Source organism: Chaetura pelagica, unplaced genomic scaffold, assembly GCF_000747805.2.
Source record: "Chaetura pelagica isolate M959 unplaced genomic scaffold, ChaPel_1.0 scaffold213, whole genome shotgun sequence".
Lineage (NCBI taxonomy): Eukaryota > Metazoa > Chordata > Aves > Apodiformes > Apodidae > Chaetura > Chaetura pelagica.
In genome coordinates this window covers 1,959,827-1,972,836 of record NW_009952597.1, presented here as the reverse complement: position 1 = coordinate 1,972,836, position 13,010 = coordinate 1,959,827, and the positions used below count along the sequence as shown (strand labels likewise).

Genomic DNA, 13,010 nt, shown 5'->3' with positions numbered 1-13,010 from the left:
TCCGGTCTGGGTTTTGAGGTGTCCCCGCGCAGTCAGGGGCCCGGGCGCGGGGGGCAGGTCGGCTCTAGTCCCTTTCCGTGTCCCGGTCACCCCGCGGTGGGGCCTGCGGGGCCCTCAGGCTGAGCCCGCGGCTCCTGGAGGGGCACAGAGCAGGGCCTGGGCCAGTCAGGCCCCAAAGATGCTCCGATTCCTGCCCTGCTGATGCTGTGTCCTTGCTCCCACGCCTGCAGGAGGCCGGACGTATGTGCTGAGCTCTCACTATGAACGCTATTGTTGCCCTCTGCCATTTCTGTGAGCTGCACGGCCCTCGCACCCTCTTTTGCACGGAGGTTCTACACTCGCCGCTCCCCCAAGGCGCGAGCAGCGGCGACATCTCGGGGCAGAATGAGCAGGGAGAAGAGGAGGAAGGAGGCATCCAGATGAGCAGCCGGATCCGCTCGCACAGCCCAGCAGAAGGTGCCAGTGCTGACTCCAGCAGCCCAGGGCCAAAGAAGTCAGACATGTGTGAGGCAAGTGGGAAGATCCCTGTGTGGACATCAGGGGTCCTTAGCTTAACTAAGGGGCTCTTGGACTCTTTGAGTTGTTTCAGAGATAAAAAAAAGTGAACTCCTGTTTTGTGTGTGCCTGCTTGTACTTGAAGATCTTTAAGTCCTCGTAAACTGTCATGATCCATGACAGGAGAATGAAGGGACTGTTGAATATATAGATCTTAACAAGATGGTGACTTGAAGTCTCTTTAAGCCCTATGATCTGTGATTCTCTTGTGGCTGGAAAATGCTTTCCTCCTCTACTTTATTAGATTAGGTCTTGTAATTTATTAATAGTAATTTTAAGACCAGTATTGATTAGGAAGTAGAAAAAAAAAGCAAAAGCCAGCACACCAATGGAGGAGATGTAGTGTTCTCATGCTGCTATTGTCTGTTTGTCTGCTATTAGTACTTGTTCCATGGTGTTTGTTAGTTACTTTCCTTTAGGCTATGACCAGTTTTCTGAGGCCAGTTGGTTTCACAGCTGCTGTGAACTGAATTTTACCACTTGCAGAGCCAGCACCAAGTTCACAATCAAATTAAATAGTAGAAAATGAACATAAGAGCAGAGGAAGCACAGAGCAGTGTGAGAGGAGCTGGGCTCAAATCCTGACCCTGCCTCATATTTCTTGTCTTCTGGTCTTATCTATGTGTCTTTAGTACTGTTTCTGAAGGGAATACAGAGAGGCCTTTAGGAACCTGAGGTAACTGCCTGCTCATTTATGGCTGGATTTGCTTTTCTGTCCTCAGGGCTGCCGCTCTCTTGCAGGAGGCCATCCTGGCTATGTCAGCCACGACAAGGAAACCTCCATCAAGTACGTCAGCCACCAGCACCCAAACCACCCCCAGCTCTTCAGCATCGTGCGCCAGGCCTGCGTGCGCAGCCTGAGCTGCGAGGTAACTGCCCTGGGGGCCAGGGGGAAACCTCTCCATGGCCCCCCTGTGTTGTTTCCAATCCAAGCTGGTGCTTTACTGAGCCTGGCTGCTCTCTGTGGGCTGGGAATGGAGGTGGAAAGACAGGCACATGAGTCTGTTCAGTCCAGGGTTGGTGGGAATTTCTAAGGTTGATCTTTGAGAACCCTGTGGGTTTCTTCCTCTCACCCTAAACATTTAATCTTCTTTTGTTTGCTCCTGTATTTGTGCTGATTTTCTCTGCAAGATAAACTGTTTTTGTAAAAAACATTTAAATGTGTCGTTTAGTGGCAAGAAATATTTGATCTTTTTAGACCATTAACATTCAGCATCCTGTGAAAGTGAAGGGAGGACCTTGCAGATTCGTGAGCCTTTGGGTGTCAGGATCAGCAAAATCCCTTGGGGGTTCTCAACAGTATCGTAGTTGAATAGAGCCAAATTTTTGAAATACAGTAAAATTAAAGGTTTTGTAGTGTTTGTAGGATACCTCTGGATGTCTGCTTGACCCTGGGTTTTGGGTGGTAGCCTAAGGAAAGGTTTGTTCCACTCACCAAGTGTGTGTTAAAGAGCAGGAAGCTTTGTTCAGTTTATTACCTTCCCAGCTGTGTGATGTGGTTGATGTGTCCTTCCTCTTCAGGTCTGCCCAGGACGAGAAGGCCCTATTTTTTTTGGAGATGAGCAGCATGGCTTTGTGTTCAGTCACACCTTCTTTATCAAAGACAGCCTGGCTCGAGGTTTCCAGCGCTGGTACAGCATCATCACCATCATGATGGACCGGATTTACCTCATCAACTCGTGGCCTTTCTTGTTGGGAAAAATCAGAGGCATCATTGATGAGCTTCAGGGCAAAGCACTTAAGGTAGGATCCATGCACAGAGTCTGTTTGACTCAACCACAGTAAAACATGATGAAAGGTGAGGTGAAGCTGAGTCAAAAAGCTGATCCAGCCTCTTGCAACCAGGGTGGTCATTAAGATTGACACGAGGGATGAGGACGGTGCACAATCGGGGGTGTAGGAGAGAAGGAACAAGCTGCCTCTCTCATTATGAGCCAGACATAACACTTTTCACAGACCCTAACAGCTAGACAAAAGCTCTGCTAGAGATTTAAGTAACTGAAGTTGAGGAGGACAATGGTTTTGGAGAGTGAATGTTGCTTAATGACAATTTTAGTCCATCCAAGAGTGAGATGTCCCCTCCCTGTAGTTGACGATGTGTTTTAGATGATGGCGTATTCATATTTGGGTTGGGTTTGTGGTTTTTTTTTGGGCTCAGCTTTGCATAAGCTTTTTGTCTTTTCCAGTCTCTTACACTGCTCTTCTTCCATGCTGCAGGTGTTTGAAGCAGAGCAGTTTGGGTGCCCCCAGCGTGCCCAGCGGATGAACACGGCCTTCACCCCCTTCCTGCACCAGCGCAATGGCAACGCAGCGCGCTCCTTGACGTCCCTCACCAACGATGAGAACCTCTGGGCATGTCTGCACACTTCTTTTGCTTGGTAATGCCACTTGTGTACCCAGCTCCTTCACAAAGGGAATGCTGCTGTGTTCTGAAAGGGTGGAAGTGTGATTTGGGTTTTCGGGTGGGTTTTTTTTTGGTTGAGGTTGTAAGTTGGACTTTGCTCTTGGAGGGAGGCCACAAAGATGACTAGAGACTGAAGCACCTCTTCTATGAAGAAAGGCTGAGAGGGCTGGGATTGTTGAGCCTGGAGAAGAGAAGGTTCTAGGGAGATCTTAGAGCACCTTCCAGTGCCTGAAGGGGCTCCAGGAAAGATGGGGAGGGACTTTTAACAAGAGCTTGTAGTGAGAGGACAAGGGGAAATGGATTAAAACTGGAAGAGGGAAGATCTAGATTAGACAGTAGGAGGAGGTTCTTCATTATGAGGGTGGCGAGACACTGGAACAGGTTTCCTAGAGAAGCTGTGGCTGCTCCATCCCTGGAAGTGTTCAAGGGCAGGTTGGATGGGGCTTTGAGCAACCTGGTCTAGTGGGAGGTGTCCCTGCAGGGGGGGGATTGGAACTAGATGATCTTTAAAGACCTTTCCAACCCAAACCAGTCTGGGATTCTGGGTAGTCTGTGACTTGGAAGGAGCCAAGCACAAAGCTGCCAGCTGAAGCCTTCAGGGCAAAAAAAATTCTTGTTGTTCTGAAGTAAACTACTAATGTGTCTGCTAAAGGAAACCAGGTCAGTCTAGGTGGAAAGGTTTGCAGTATAAAGGGGAATATGAAAGAAAGCAAGTAAAGATGCTTGTACCTTGGATTCACACCTGGAGTGGGGTGGTTGTTCACCGGGAAGTGCGGCTGTGTTGTGACAGGCAGGGTGGGAGGTGCAGGCATTTGGCACCATGGTGTGGCTGTTGGAGTCCAGTTACTCCAGGTCATCAGGCTTCCCTGGAAAGGTGCCACCGAGAGGGTTGCAACACTGGCATGTGACTTGGACGGGTGACAAGGATGTCACACGCAGTCGTTGCAAAATGGCTTTTGTGGACTGTGAGTGGCAGCAGTTGTAAGACACGGTGGTGGTGACCCCTGTCACATGTTGAAGGGAACACAGACTGATTAGTGGCTGGGTTTTTGTGTTCAGCTTATCACACCAAATGACTTACTGGGTTTTTGCACCTTTAGTGAACATTACTTCTGTTTCTTCCAATGTCTCCAGGCTTTTGAAAGCTTGTGGCAGCCGACTGACAGAGAAACTTCTGGAGGGAGCACCAACAGAAGACACTCTTGTTCAGATGGAAAAACTTGCAGGTGAGATAGAAGTTTCCAGAGCTGGAAGACCCTCTGAGAATGCTTTGGGTGGTAAAGCACCAGGTCCTTTTTTCAGCCTCATAGGCACAGCCATCTGTGTCTCGGCCATCTCCTTGGCGTCAGTCTCTGTAGTAGCTGACGTGCTCCCACGTGGAGATGACTCTGACAGGAATGTGAAATCAGGGCCCTTGGCCTTGTAGGCTCCCTGCACACACATGTGGTGGTGTTTGTAGGAGTGTTGCATCATCATGATTATTATTCCCTCTGGCTGGGTTAGCCCTCCTGATGAGTCTCTACAGCCAGAGGAATTTGCAGTCACAGTGCATGGTTCTTGCTCCTTTCTCTACAACGTTTCTAAAATTAATGTACCATAACTTATGGTTTTTTTGCACAGAATTATTTTTATTAATCCATTCAGACTAGAATCTGTAAAACCTGTCTCAAAGCCTTGGCCACGACCTTTAAAACAAGAATAGAGACCATGTAGCTGGTCAAAAGGTGTGACTCCGTGTCCTGTAGAAGATAAAAATTCCTTCTTGGCCCTTCAGTGGTTATTGTGTGTCTGAATTACGAAATTTCATTGACACCCCTGATGTGTCTCTGACTCTGTTCTGAACTCAGTCTCCCCACATGTCACCAGAGTCAGTTGGCTGCAGGGTGTGCAGGCACTTCTGAGGCAGTTCTGAGTCCCAGAGAGTAGCAGTTTTTATGACCCCTACTTTTTTCTAGACCTGAAAGAAGAGTCAGAAGGCTGGGATGGTTCCGAGGAAGAAGAGAAGCCTTCTTCCCAGCCAGATGTTGTGGAAGGGCAGGAGCTATCTAAATGTTCACCTGAAACATCTCTGATGCCAGATTGCAACAGCTGGAATGTAGCTCACAGGAGGTTGTCCATCTTCCGCTCCCTCAGGCACATGAGGCAGGTAAGGGAGAAGCACAATTCCTCTGATGCTGAATTCACAAGCTGATAACTTCTTCTTTCCTCATAATGTTTTTTTCAAAAGGCCTCTTTATTTCCTGCAGTCTGCACTTCTTTCCTGGTCCTGTGTTCCCCACAGTGCCACCATAGCCACTCACACCCTGCTAACTGTAGCTCTGAGGACACTCCTTCCCATGGAGATCACGGGGGCCTCTGGGGATCATCCATCCTGTGGGACAGGATCATATGATTTCTCTCAAATTCTGCATTTTTCCTCTTCCCAAGAGCAGTGACAGTAATTGAACACAGAGGTTGTGCAGCATCTTCAAAGCCAAGTATTGTTTGCTTAAAACAAAAGTGTTTCAGAGAGGGGGGGAATAATTTACAAGCAAAACAAATGGTTTTGTACAGACCCAGCTTTTATCCAGTGCTTCCAGTGACCTGGCTGAGGGGGAAGGTTTAGTGCATTTGACCCACAGTCTCTTTCACCCCACCTTGTTTCCCTGGGCACTCCTGACCAATGTTTGCTTTATGTTGTAGCCTTCCTTTGTTCTGCTGTCCCCTAATGTAGAATTCCTGAAGGGATCAAGCTACCCCACTGTATTGCAGGCATGTGCCTTAAGAGGCTGGTCTGGGAATAGTTTCACCTTTTGTGCCTGGACCACTGTTGTGGACATAACCCAGATCAGATAAATGCCTGAAAGTTGTTACATTGAACACAAGTTTCTCTGTCCCCCTCCAAACAGCCTTGTGCCCATCTTAACAAACCCCTAATTTGGCCAACAAGTGGGCTGATGGGTGCTGTTCAGCCAGAGCACTGAAGAATTTGGAGCAACCTAGAAATTAAGCTTTTGTTCTCTTAGTGTGCTTGAAATTGGATCGTTTTGAATCACTTTGCTGCTGTTTGTTCTTGAAACCATAGATGGGGGTGAATATTGTTTGGTGTGACAGTCTGGCACTTCTCACACCTGTCAAAGACATGCTTGAGCTTTGGTTTAGACTGTTGCTCTGTGCATGGGACCTGTTCCATTGTCATATCCATTTCTGCTGCTCCATTCTGGCCATTTTCTTACATGGCACTTGTGTTTCTGTCATTTTCATAACCAATGCAGAATTTTTGAGTTTGTTTTTGTTGTTGGGTTTTTTTTCCCAGGTTCTGGGGGCATCAGCATTCCGAATGCTGGCTTGGCATGTTCTGATGGGGAACCAGGTTATCTGGAAAGCTCGAGACATGGATCTTGTCCAGTCTGCTTTTGATGTGCTACGGGTAGAAACCTTTTCCTTTATTTCCTGACACTGTATTTTTACATATATTTTTGTAGGAATTCAGCCTGTCTCTGACATGTGATCTTGCAGAGAATGGGTGTTAAATGATGTGGTTTGGGGCAGGGAGGAAAAGCAAAAAGCACCCAAAACAAACCTAAAAAAAACCCCAAGTGTTTGGATGTCTTGGTTGTCCTCAGCAGCCACGTAGTCTTTCAAGCTGAATGGGGTGCATCTGATCCCCCAAATCTGAGCATCTGCCCAAGCAGTGCTCCAAGTCCTGTGCTCCATGGAACTCAGGGAGAAAATTGTACTTTGCTGGTTTCTCTCTTGTGTTCCTCCTGACGTGTGTCCTTCCCTCCTCAGACTATGCTGCCCGTGGGCTGCGTGCGGATCATCCCCTACAGTGACCAGTATGAGGAGGCCTATCGCTGCAACTTCCTGGGGCTTGGCCCACACGTCCAGATCCCATCCCACATACTGTCATCTGGTAAGAATGTGTTGCAGGACCCTCTCCTTTCCCTATCACCTTGAAAGACACAAGATTTTTTAATGACTATGATTACCAAGTCCTGGCAGTTGGTCTAACAATGCTACATGAACCTGTACCACTTTTTCCACGTACCCTGCCTGCTCAGTAGCTGAAAGGTGTGACACCCGCTTCAGCTGACACTCCTGGCTCCTACTGAGGAAAGGTTAATGCTCAGCCAGACTTTGTGAGCTGGCAGAGCTGTGCTTTCTTGGCACGGGGTGTGTAGCTGTGTTTTAGAATCTGGGCTGGTACAATGACTGTTCTTTTGGGCTCTTGTTGCTCCAGAGTTCGCGGTGCTTGTGGAGGTTCGCGCTGCTGCCCGGTCCAGTCTCTACCCAGCTCTGTTTGATGATGACCAGTCCCTCAACAAGTATGAGTTTGTTGTCACCAGTGGCAGCCCTGTTGCAGCAGATCGAGGTGGGTGATGTGACAGCAGAAAGAATCTGTATCACTGAGGTGAAAAGAGCATCTTGATGGTTTACTCTTTTTGTGCTGTGGGTGTACTGGCCCTTAAGGAAGTCCGAGGAGGAGGCCGGGTCAGTTTGCAGCTGGGGTAAGTGGTGTTGGAGATGAGATTTGCCACAGCCTGTTTAATTAGCAAGGGTTTGCTTTACCTGATAAGTGTTTTGCTTATTAATTTGCAGAAATGAGAAGAGAGTTCTGTATCATGGGTTCAGGAACAATTGGAGGGAAATCCTGTTGTAACCCACAGCGAACGTTTTCTATCCTGGAATATTTGGGTTCAGATTCCCCCACATTGGACAGTTTTAAGTCTCAGCTTGACAGGATGCAACTTCAGTTTCAAAGTGGATCTGAAGAAAACAAAGACCTCTCAACCTCTGTGCACGTCCCAGGATCCTTCACAAAATGCCATGTTGTTTCTTGCATCAAATGTTCTTCTAGTGGGATAATCTTCCTTCCATGGAAATGAAATTCAGGCAGGCCACGGGGTGGATATGTTTCCACCTTGTAGAATAGGCAGGTTTCTTCCTGACTTGAGGAAGATGATAATCTGTGAACTAATCAAGACAAATTCTAGCTGAAATTAGCTGTACTGTTACTGATAGTGGTCTTTTCTGATCCTGTAGTTGGCCCTACAATCCTGAACAAGATCGAAGCTGCCCTGACCAACCAGAACCTTTCTGTAGATGTTGTGGATCAGTGCCTTGTTTGCCTGAAGGAGGAGTGGATGAAGTAAGTAGGACTGCACTGCTCTAGCACCAGCCCTGGAATGGCTACTGCAGAGTACAGGACAGGCTTGTAGTGGAGTAACTTCTGCTGTAGTTGGCTTTACTGCTGGGAGCAAAGAATATCAAAGTTCTGCTCTAATCATAATTTTCTTTTTGGGTTTCAGCAGTTCTTAACCTTTTTGCTTCAGTTGATGCATCTGTAGGTTACCTGCATGACAATACTTGTCTGCCTCACACACGTGAGGAGGGGGAAATCCTGTTGTAACCCACAGCAAACGTTTTCTATCCTGGAATATTTGGGTTTAGATTCCCCCACATTGGACAGTTTTAAGTCTCAGCTTGACAGGATGCAACTTCAGTTTCAAAGTGGATCTGAAGAAAACAAAGACCTCTCAACCTCTGTGCACGTCCCAGGATCCTTCACAAAATGCCATGTTGTTTCTTGCATCAAATGTTCTTCTAGTGGATAATCTTCCTTCCATGGAAATGAAATTCAGGCAGGCCACGGGGTGGATATGTTTCCACCTTGTAGAATAGGCAGGTTTCTTCCTGACTTGAGGAAGATGATAATCTGTGATCTAATCAAGACAAATTCTAGCTGAAATTAGCTGTACTGTTACTAATAGTGGTCTTTTCTCATCCTGTAGTTGGCCCTACAATCCTGAACAAGATCGAAGCTGCCCTGACCAACCAGAACCTTTCTGTAGATGTTGTGGATCAGTGCCTTGTTTGCCTGAAGGAGGAGTGGATGAAGTAAGTAGGACTGCACTGCTCTAGCACCAGCCCTGGAATGGCTACTGCAGAGTACAGGACAGGCTTGTAGTTGGCTTTACTGCTGGGAGCAAAGAATATCAAAGTTCTGCTCTAATCATAATTTTCTTTTTGGGTTTCAGCAGTTCTTAACCTTTTTGCTTCAGTTGATGCATCTGTAGGTTACCTGCATGACAATACTTGTCTGCCTCACACACGTGAGGAGGATGAAGTGTGCAAATCCACCTGTGCTTGTCAGTGTGCACTGGGTTCCAGTGCAGATGACGTGCCAGGTGGGTGTCATGGTTGCACCTTCAGGCACCACATTTCAAAGGTGCAAGGTTCTGAAGGAAGACCAGTCAGTCATGTGAAATAATTCATGGGACATGAAGATTTTGTGAATTTACCTGAGGGTGAATATGTCTCCTGGGAGATTCCTAGTTGTCACAATTAATCATTTTACTTTTTGCTATAATGAAACAAAACAGATTAGAGTTACAGATATTACTACTGAAAATGAGTAGCCCTCCTAATCAGCCCCCTTCTTTTATTGTACTCATCTTCCTTCTACCCTCAAAGCATGAAAATAGTTACCATGGGATATTGTTGGAAGCTTTTATTAAGATTTAGTTGCATTAGGTGCTCAGGGAAGCTGCAGTCACTGCTCATTCTCTGTGCAAGTCCCTCGTAACAGTGACAGGAGTTTCTTGTTCCTGCAGTAAAGTGAAGGTCCTCTTCAAATTCACTAAAGTGGACAGCAGACCCAAGGAGGACACCCAAAAACTGCTGAGCATTCTGGGGGCTGCAGAGGAGGACAATGTCAAGCTTCTCAAGTTCTGGATGACTGGTCTGAGCAAGACATACAAATCCCACCTGATGTCAACAGTTCGCAGCCCAACGTCCTCGGAGTCCCGGAACTAAAAGGTGCCCAAACCTCACTTGCTGCCTTCAAATAATGGCAGGGAACCCTGAATTCCCACTGCTGAGCCTGCAGCATATGCATTAGATGGATAGTGAAACTTCATCACTGTTCTTCTGGTCCTCAAACTAACTTGAAGAGTGACTTGAGTCTTTTTCTAATCGTTGTGAGACTGGACTAATAAGTGCTAATCAATAGTGCTGCTGTCTGCCCTGAAACTCAACTGTAAATCTAGACCTCCACACTCAAGACTCAAATACAACAACCCTCAAAAGAATCAGTATGAAATAATTAAAATCCCATCCTGTCCTCATTAAGCATTATGGTATGGCAGCAGACCTCAGTTTTAGGTTTCATTGGCAAGACTTGGATGCCTGTGACAACATCTGGAACCGCTTGGAGTGGATCTAGTGAATCTCTCTGATTCCCACACGAATCACCTAAATGCTTGAGAGTAAGAACCAAAAGATCAGTGACGTGTCACAGGGTATGGATCACATGTCAGTTCTTTCAAACCACTTCATACTCACATTTGAGAAGAGACTTTCTGCTGCTGTAGCATAAGATGGGGTGTCCTGTTGGAGTCCTGTCACTCCACTTTATTTATTTATATCCTAACTTGAGACACTTTCAGCATTTGCTTTGGGTATCTTGACTGGGAGAGAGAATTGTAACATTAAGAAGTCTCCAAGTGCAGCCTGTTTGCCTCTCCAGAGGGGAAAACACTTGCTTTGTTTTGCCTGTGGATGCAAAACTTCCAGGTAATGAAGATAACCTCAGCAGGGTCAGGCTGCTTGTTGTTCCTCTGTCTTGAGAAATACTTTTCTAGCTTCTTAATTAAGTTAAGCAGAAAAGATCCAACCTGTAGGTGCTCCCTTCTTATATAACTCTGTAGTAGCCATTTTTGCTTAATAGTTAATGGAAACATTGGTGCATATTTTTAATTACCTAAACTGATATTCCTTATCTGTATTGTAAGGAATTACTGTTGCACTTGTGAAGGTTTGTTGTTTTATTTTTCTTTCCTGGATCATTGTTGGGAAAACTTGACATTACCACAGACATTTTTACCAAGCTAGAGGCAGGTTTTACCCAGGTGACCTTCTGCACTCATTCCAACAGGGCTCAAGCTCAGAGGGGATGTTCAAGTTCTGTTCTTATGTATAAAATATGCAGGTTGATATTTTTTTTTTGTCTGGAACATCTGTAAAATGGCGACAGGCATTAAATCTCATTAAGAGCTATTTTTGTAAAATGGATAAAGCCCAGTTTTGTGTTGATTTTTCAGTGGGGGAAGAAACAGGTGGTCCACTAGGTAACTCCTCTATCTTAGCCTTGATCTAATTTATAGAATGTAACAGGTTTTTTTTCCTCTTAACTTTGTGTGTGTTGGTTTCTTGTACATATGGAGCAAGAGCTTCTCAGATATATGAATTGCAAATGTTTGAGTGGACATAAACAACCTCAGGATATCCAAACAGCACACAGATGCTTGAAAGAAGGCATTACTCTTGTCACTTCAAAAACTAACCACTGATTTAATTTCAGGGTTTGCAAAAAGGCTTCTCAATAAGGGAACAGGAGACAACAGAGGTGCTCGAGCTCTATCCACAGGAAAGGAAGCCTTGGATCATAAATACATCTTGTTTCCTGGGTGCTAGTCAGGAGGGAGAACCAAAGTCCATGGATGGTAGGATAAAAGCAACAGAGGTGATTAGAAAAGTGTGGAGTAGTGAGTCAGAATGTCCAGTACTAGGTTGGTGCTTGCTCTTGTAGATACCTTTTCTGTGATCTAGTACTCTGTCTCTCTACTTGAAAGCTATTGTGCCCCACTTCAGAGCTGTATAAAACAACAGGTAAGACCTTAATTAGCATCTAGACCTTCTTGATCATGGAACTGTTTTTATCTTTTGAAGAATCTCTCTCCCAAGAAATGCCACGTTAAATCTGAGGCTCTGTCTAATCTGCTGGTGGTGCTTGTGCACCTACCAGCAGTGCCTCTTTCTGAACATAACTCTGCTTTGTTCCAAAACAGCAAAAGGGTGGTCACTAGGTCAAGCTTGAGGCTTCATCCTCTTGTGCTGTGTAGTCACTTGGTCTTAGGTCTGAAACAGGGCTGTGTCACAACCTGACTCTGGGTAATGTATCATTTTTGAGCCAGAACACTAAGCTAACACCTAAAATACCTACAGGAAAGAAGGGGGAGAGTTGCTGAAGGCTGTGAACCCCTAAAACCAGATTGTGCTTGCCTGCAGAGCAGATCTAGACATGGGATTAGCAAATCATTGTCTGGGCAGGTTCCCCCGCTCGGGTGCTCATTTTGCCGTCGGCGATAGCTGGAATGTGCAGGCTGCTCTTAGCACAGCTTAATTAACCAGACCCTGTGTGTGCAGACAGCTCTCACCACCCTCCTTCCCAGGAAAGCAGGGTGTTTCTTTATTGGGACGTGATTTCCTTCTCTGCAGGGCTGAGCAGCGTGTAGCTGGGCAGGAGGTGGGAGGGGCAGGACAGACCCAGCCCTGGTGCTGAGCCACGGGCTGGGTGGCAAAAAAGGCTTTTTGCACTAGTTCTGCTTAGAATCATAGGGTGGTTTGGGTTGGTAAGAGGCCTTTAAGAGCACAGAGCCCACCTGTTAACTGTCCACTGCCCTGTCCCTCATCCACACACCTTTTAAAATCCCTCTGGGGATGGTGACTCCACCACTGCCCTGGGCTGCCCCAGTGCCCCCCAGCCCCACAGAGGTGAAGGGAGTGGAACATCTCCCTTATGGGGAAAGGCTGAGGGTCTGTCTAGCCTGGAGGAGCCTGAGGGGCAACCTCATCCGTGTTTAGCAATATGTCCAGGGCAGTGTCAGGGCAGAGCCAGGCTTTGTGCAGTGATGTCCAGTGACAGGACAAGGGGCAGTGGGTGCAAACTGGAGCACAGGAGGTTCCATGTGAATCTCAGGAAGAACTTGTTTGCTGTGAGAGTGCCAGAGCCCTGGGCCAGGCTGCCCAGAGAGGCTGTGGAGTCTCCTTCTCTGGAGACATTCCAACCCCCCTGGACACGTTCCTGTGTGATGTGCTCTGGGTGCCCCTGCTCTGGCAGGGGGGTTGGGCTGGGGGAGCTTCCCAGGTCCCTTCCGAGCCCTGGGATTCTGGGATTCAGTGCAGCCGGGCAGGACGCGGAGCGGGTGGCTCTGCTCAGCTTTTCGTTTCAGACGAGATGCGCTCCGGTGGCCGAAGCGGCTCTTTAACCCGCCCAAGCCCCGCAGCC

At 47.0% G+C, this 13,010-nt stretch overlaps 2 protein-coding genes across 2 annotated transcripts in view; both read left to right on the top strand.

The window, feature by feature from the left end:
- The first annotated feature begins 233 nt into the window (after positions 1–233).
- Positions 234–10,222, top strand: FLCN (folliculin). The gene is made up of 11 exons (XM_009993707.1): positions 234–509; positions 1,278–1,424; positions 2,077–2,298; positions 2,773–2,933; positions 4,094–4,185; positions 4,915–5,105; positions 6,255–6,368; positions 6,731–6,854; positions 7,182–7,313; positions 7,985–8,090; positions 9,556–10,222. The coding sequence occupies exons 1-11, from the start codon at positions 261–263 to the stop codon at positions 9,755–9,757; spliced, it is 1,740 nt and encodes a 579-aa protein (XP_009992009.1). The 5' UTR covers positions 234–260; the 3' UTR covers positions 9,758–10,222.
- Positions 10,223–11,497: 1,275 nt separating this feature from the next.
- Positions 11,498–13,010, top strand: part of PLD6 (phospholipase D family, member 6) — a 3,216-nt gene continuing 1,703 nt past the window's right edge. Inside the window, exon 1 of the mRNA XM_009993729.1 lies at positions 11,498–11,511. Coding sequence (XP_009992031.1) covers positions 11,498–11,511 — 14 coding nt within the window. The remainder of the gene's footprint in view (positions 11,512–13,010) is intronic.

Coding starts and splice junctions, on each gene's coding strand:
- FLCN (XM_009993707.1), top strand. CDS start 261: ATGAACGCTATTGTTGCCCTCTGCCATTTCTGTGAGCTGCACGGCCCT. Junction 5,106..6,254: donor CCCTCAGGCACATGAGGCAG/GTAAGGGAGAAG, acceptor TTTTTTTCCCAG/GTTCTGGGGGCATCAGCATT. Junction 8,091..9,555: donor CTGAAGGAGGAGTGGATGAA/GTAAGTAGGACT, acceptor TTGTTCCTGCAG/TAAAGTGAAGGTCCTCTTCA.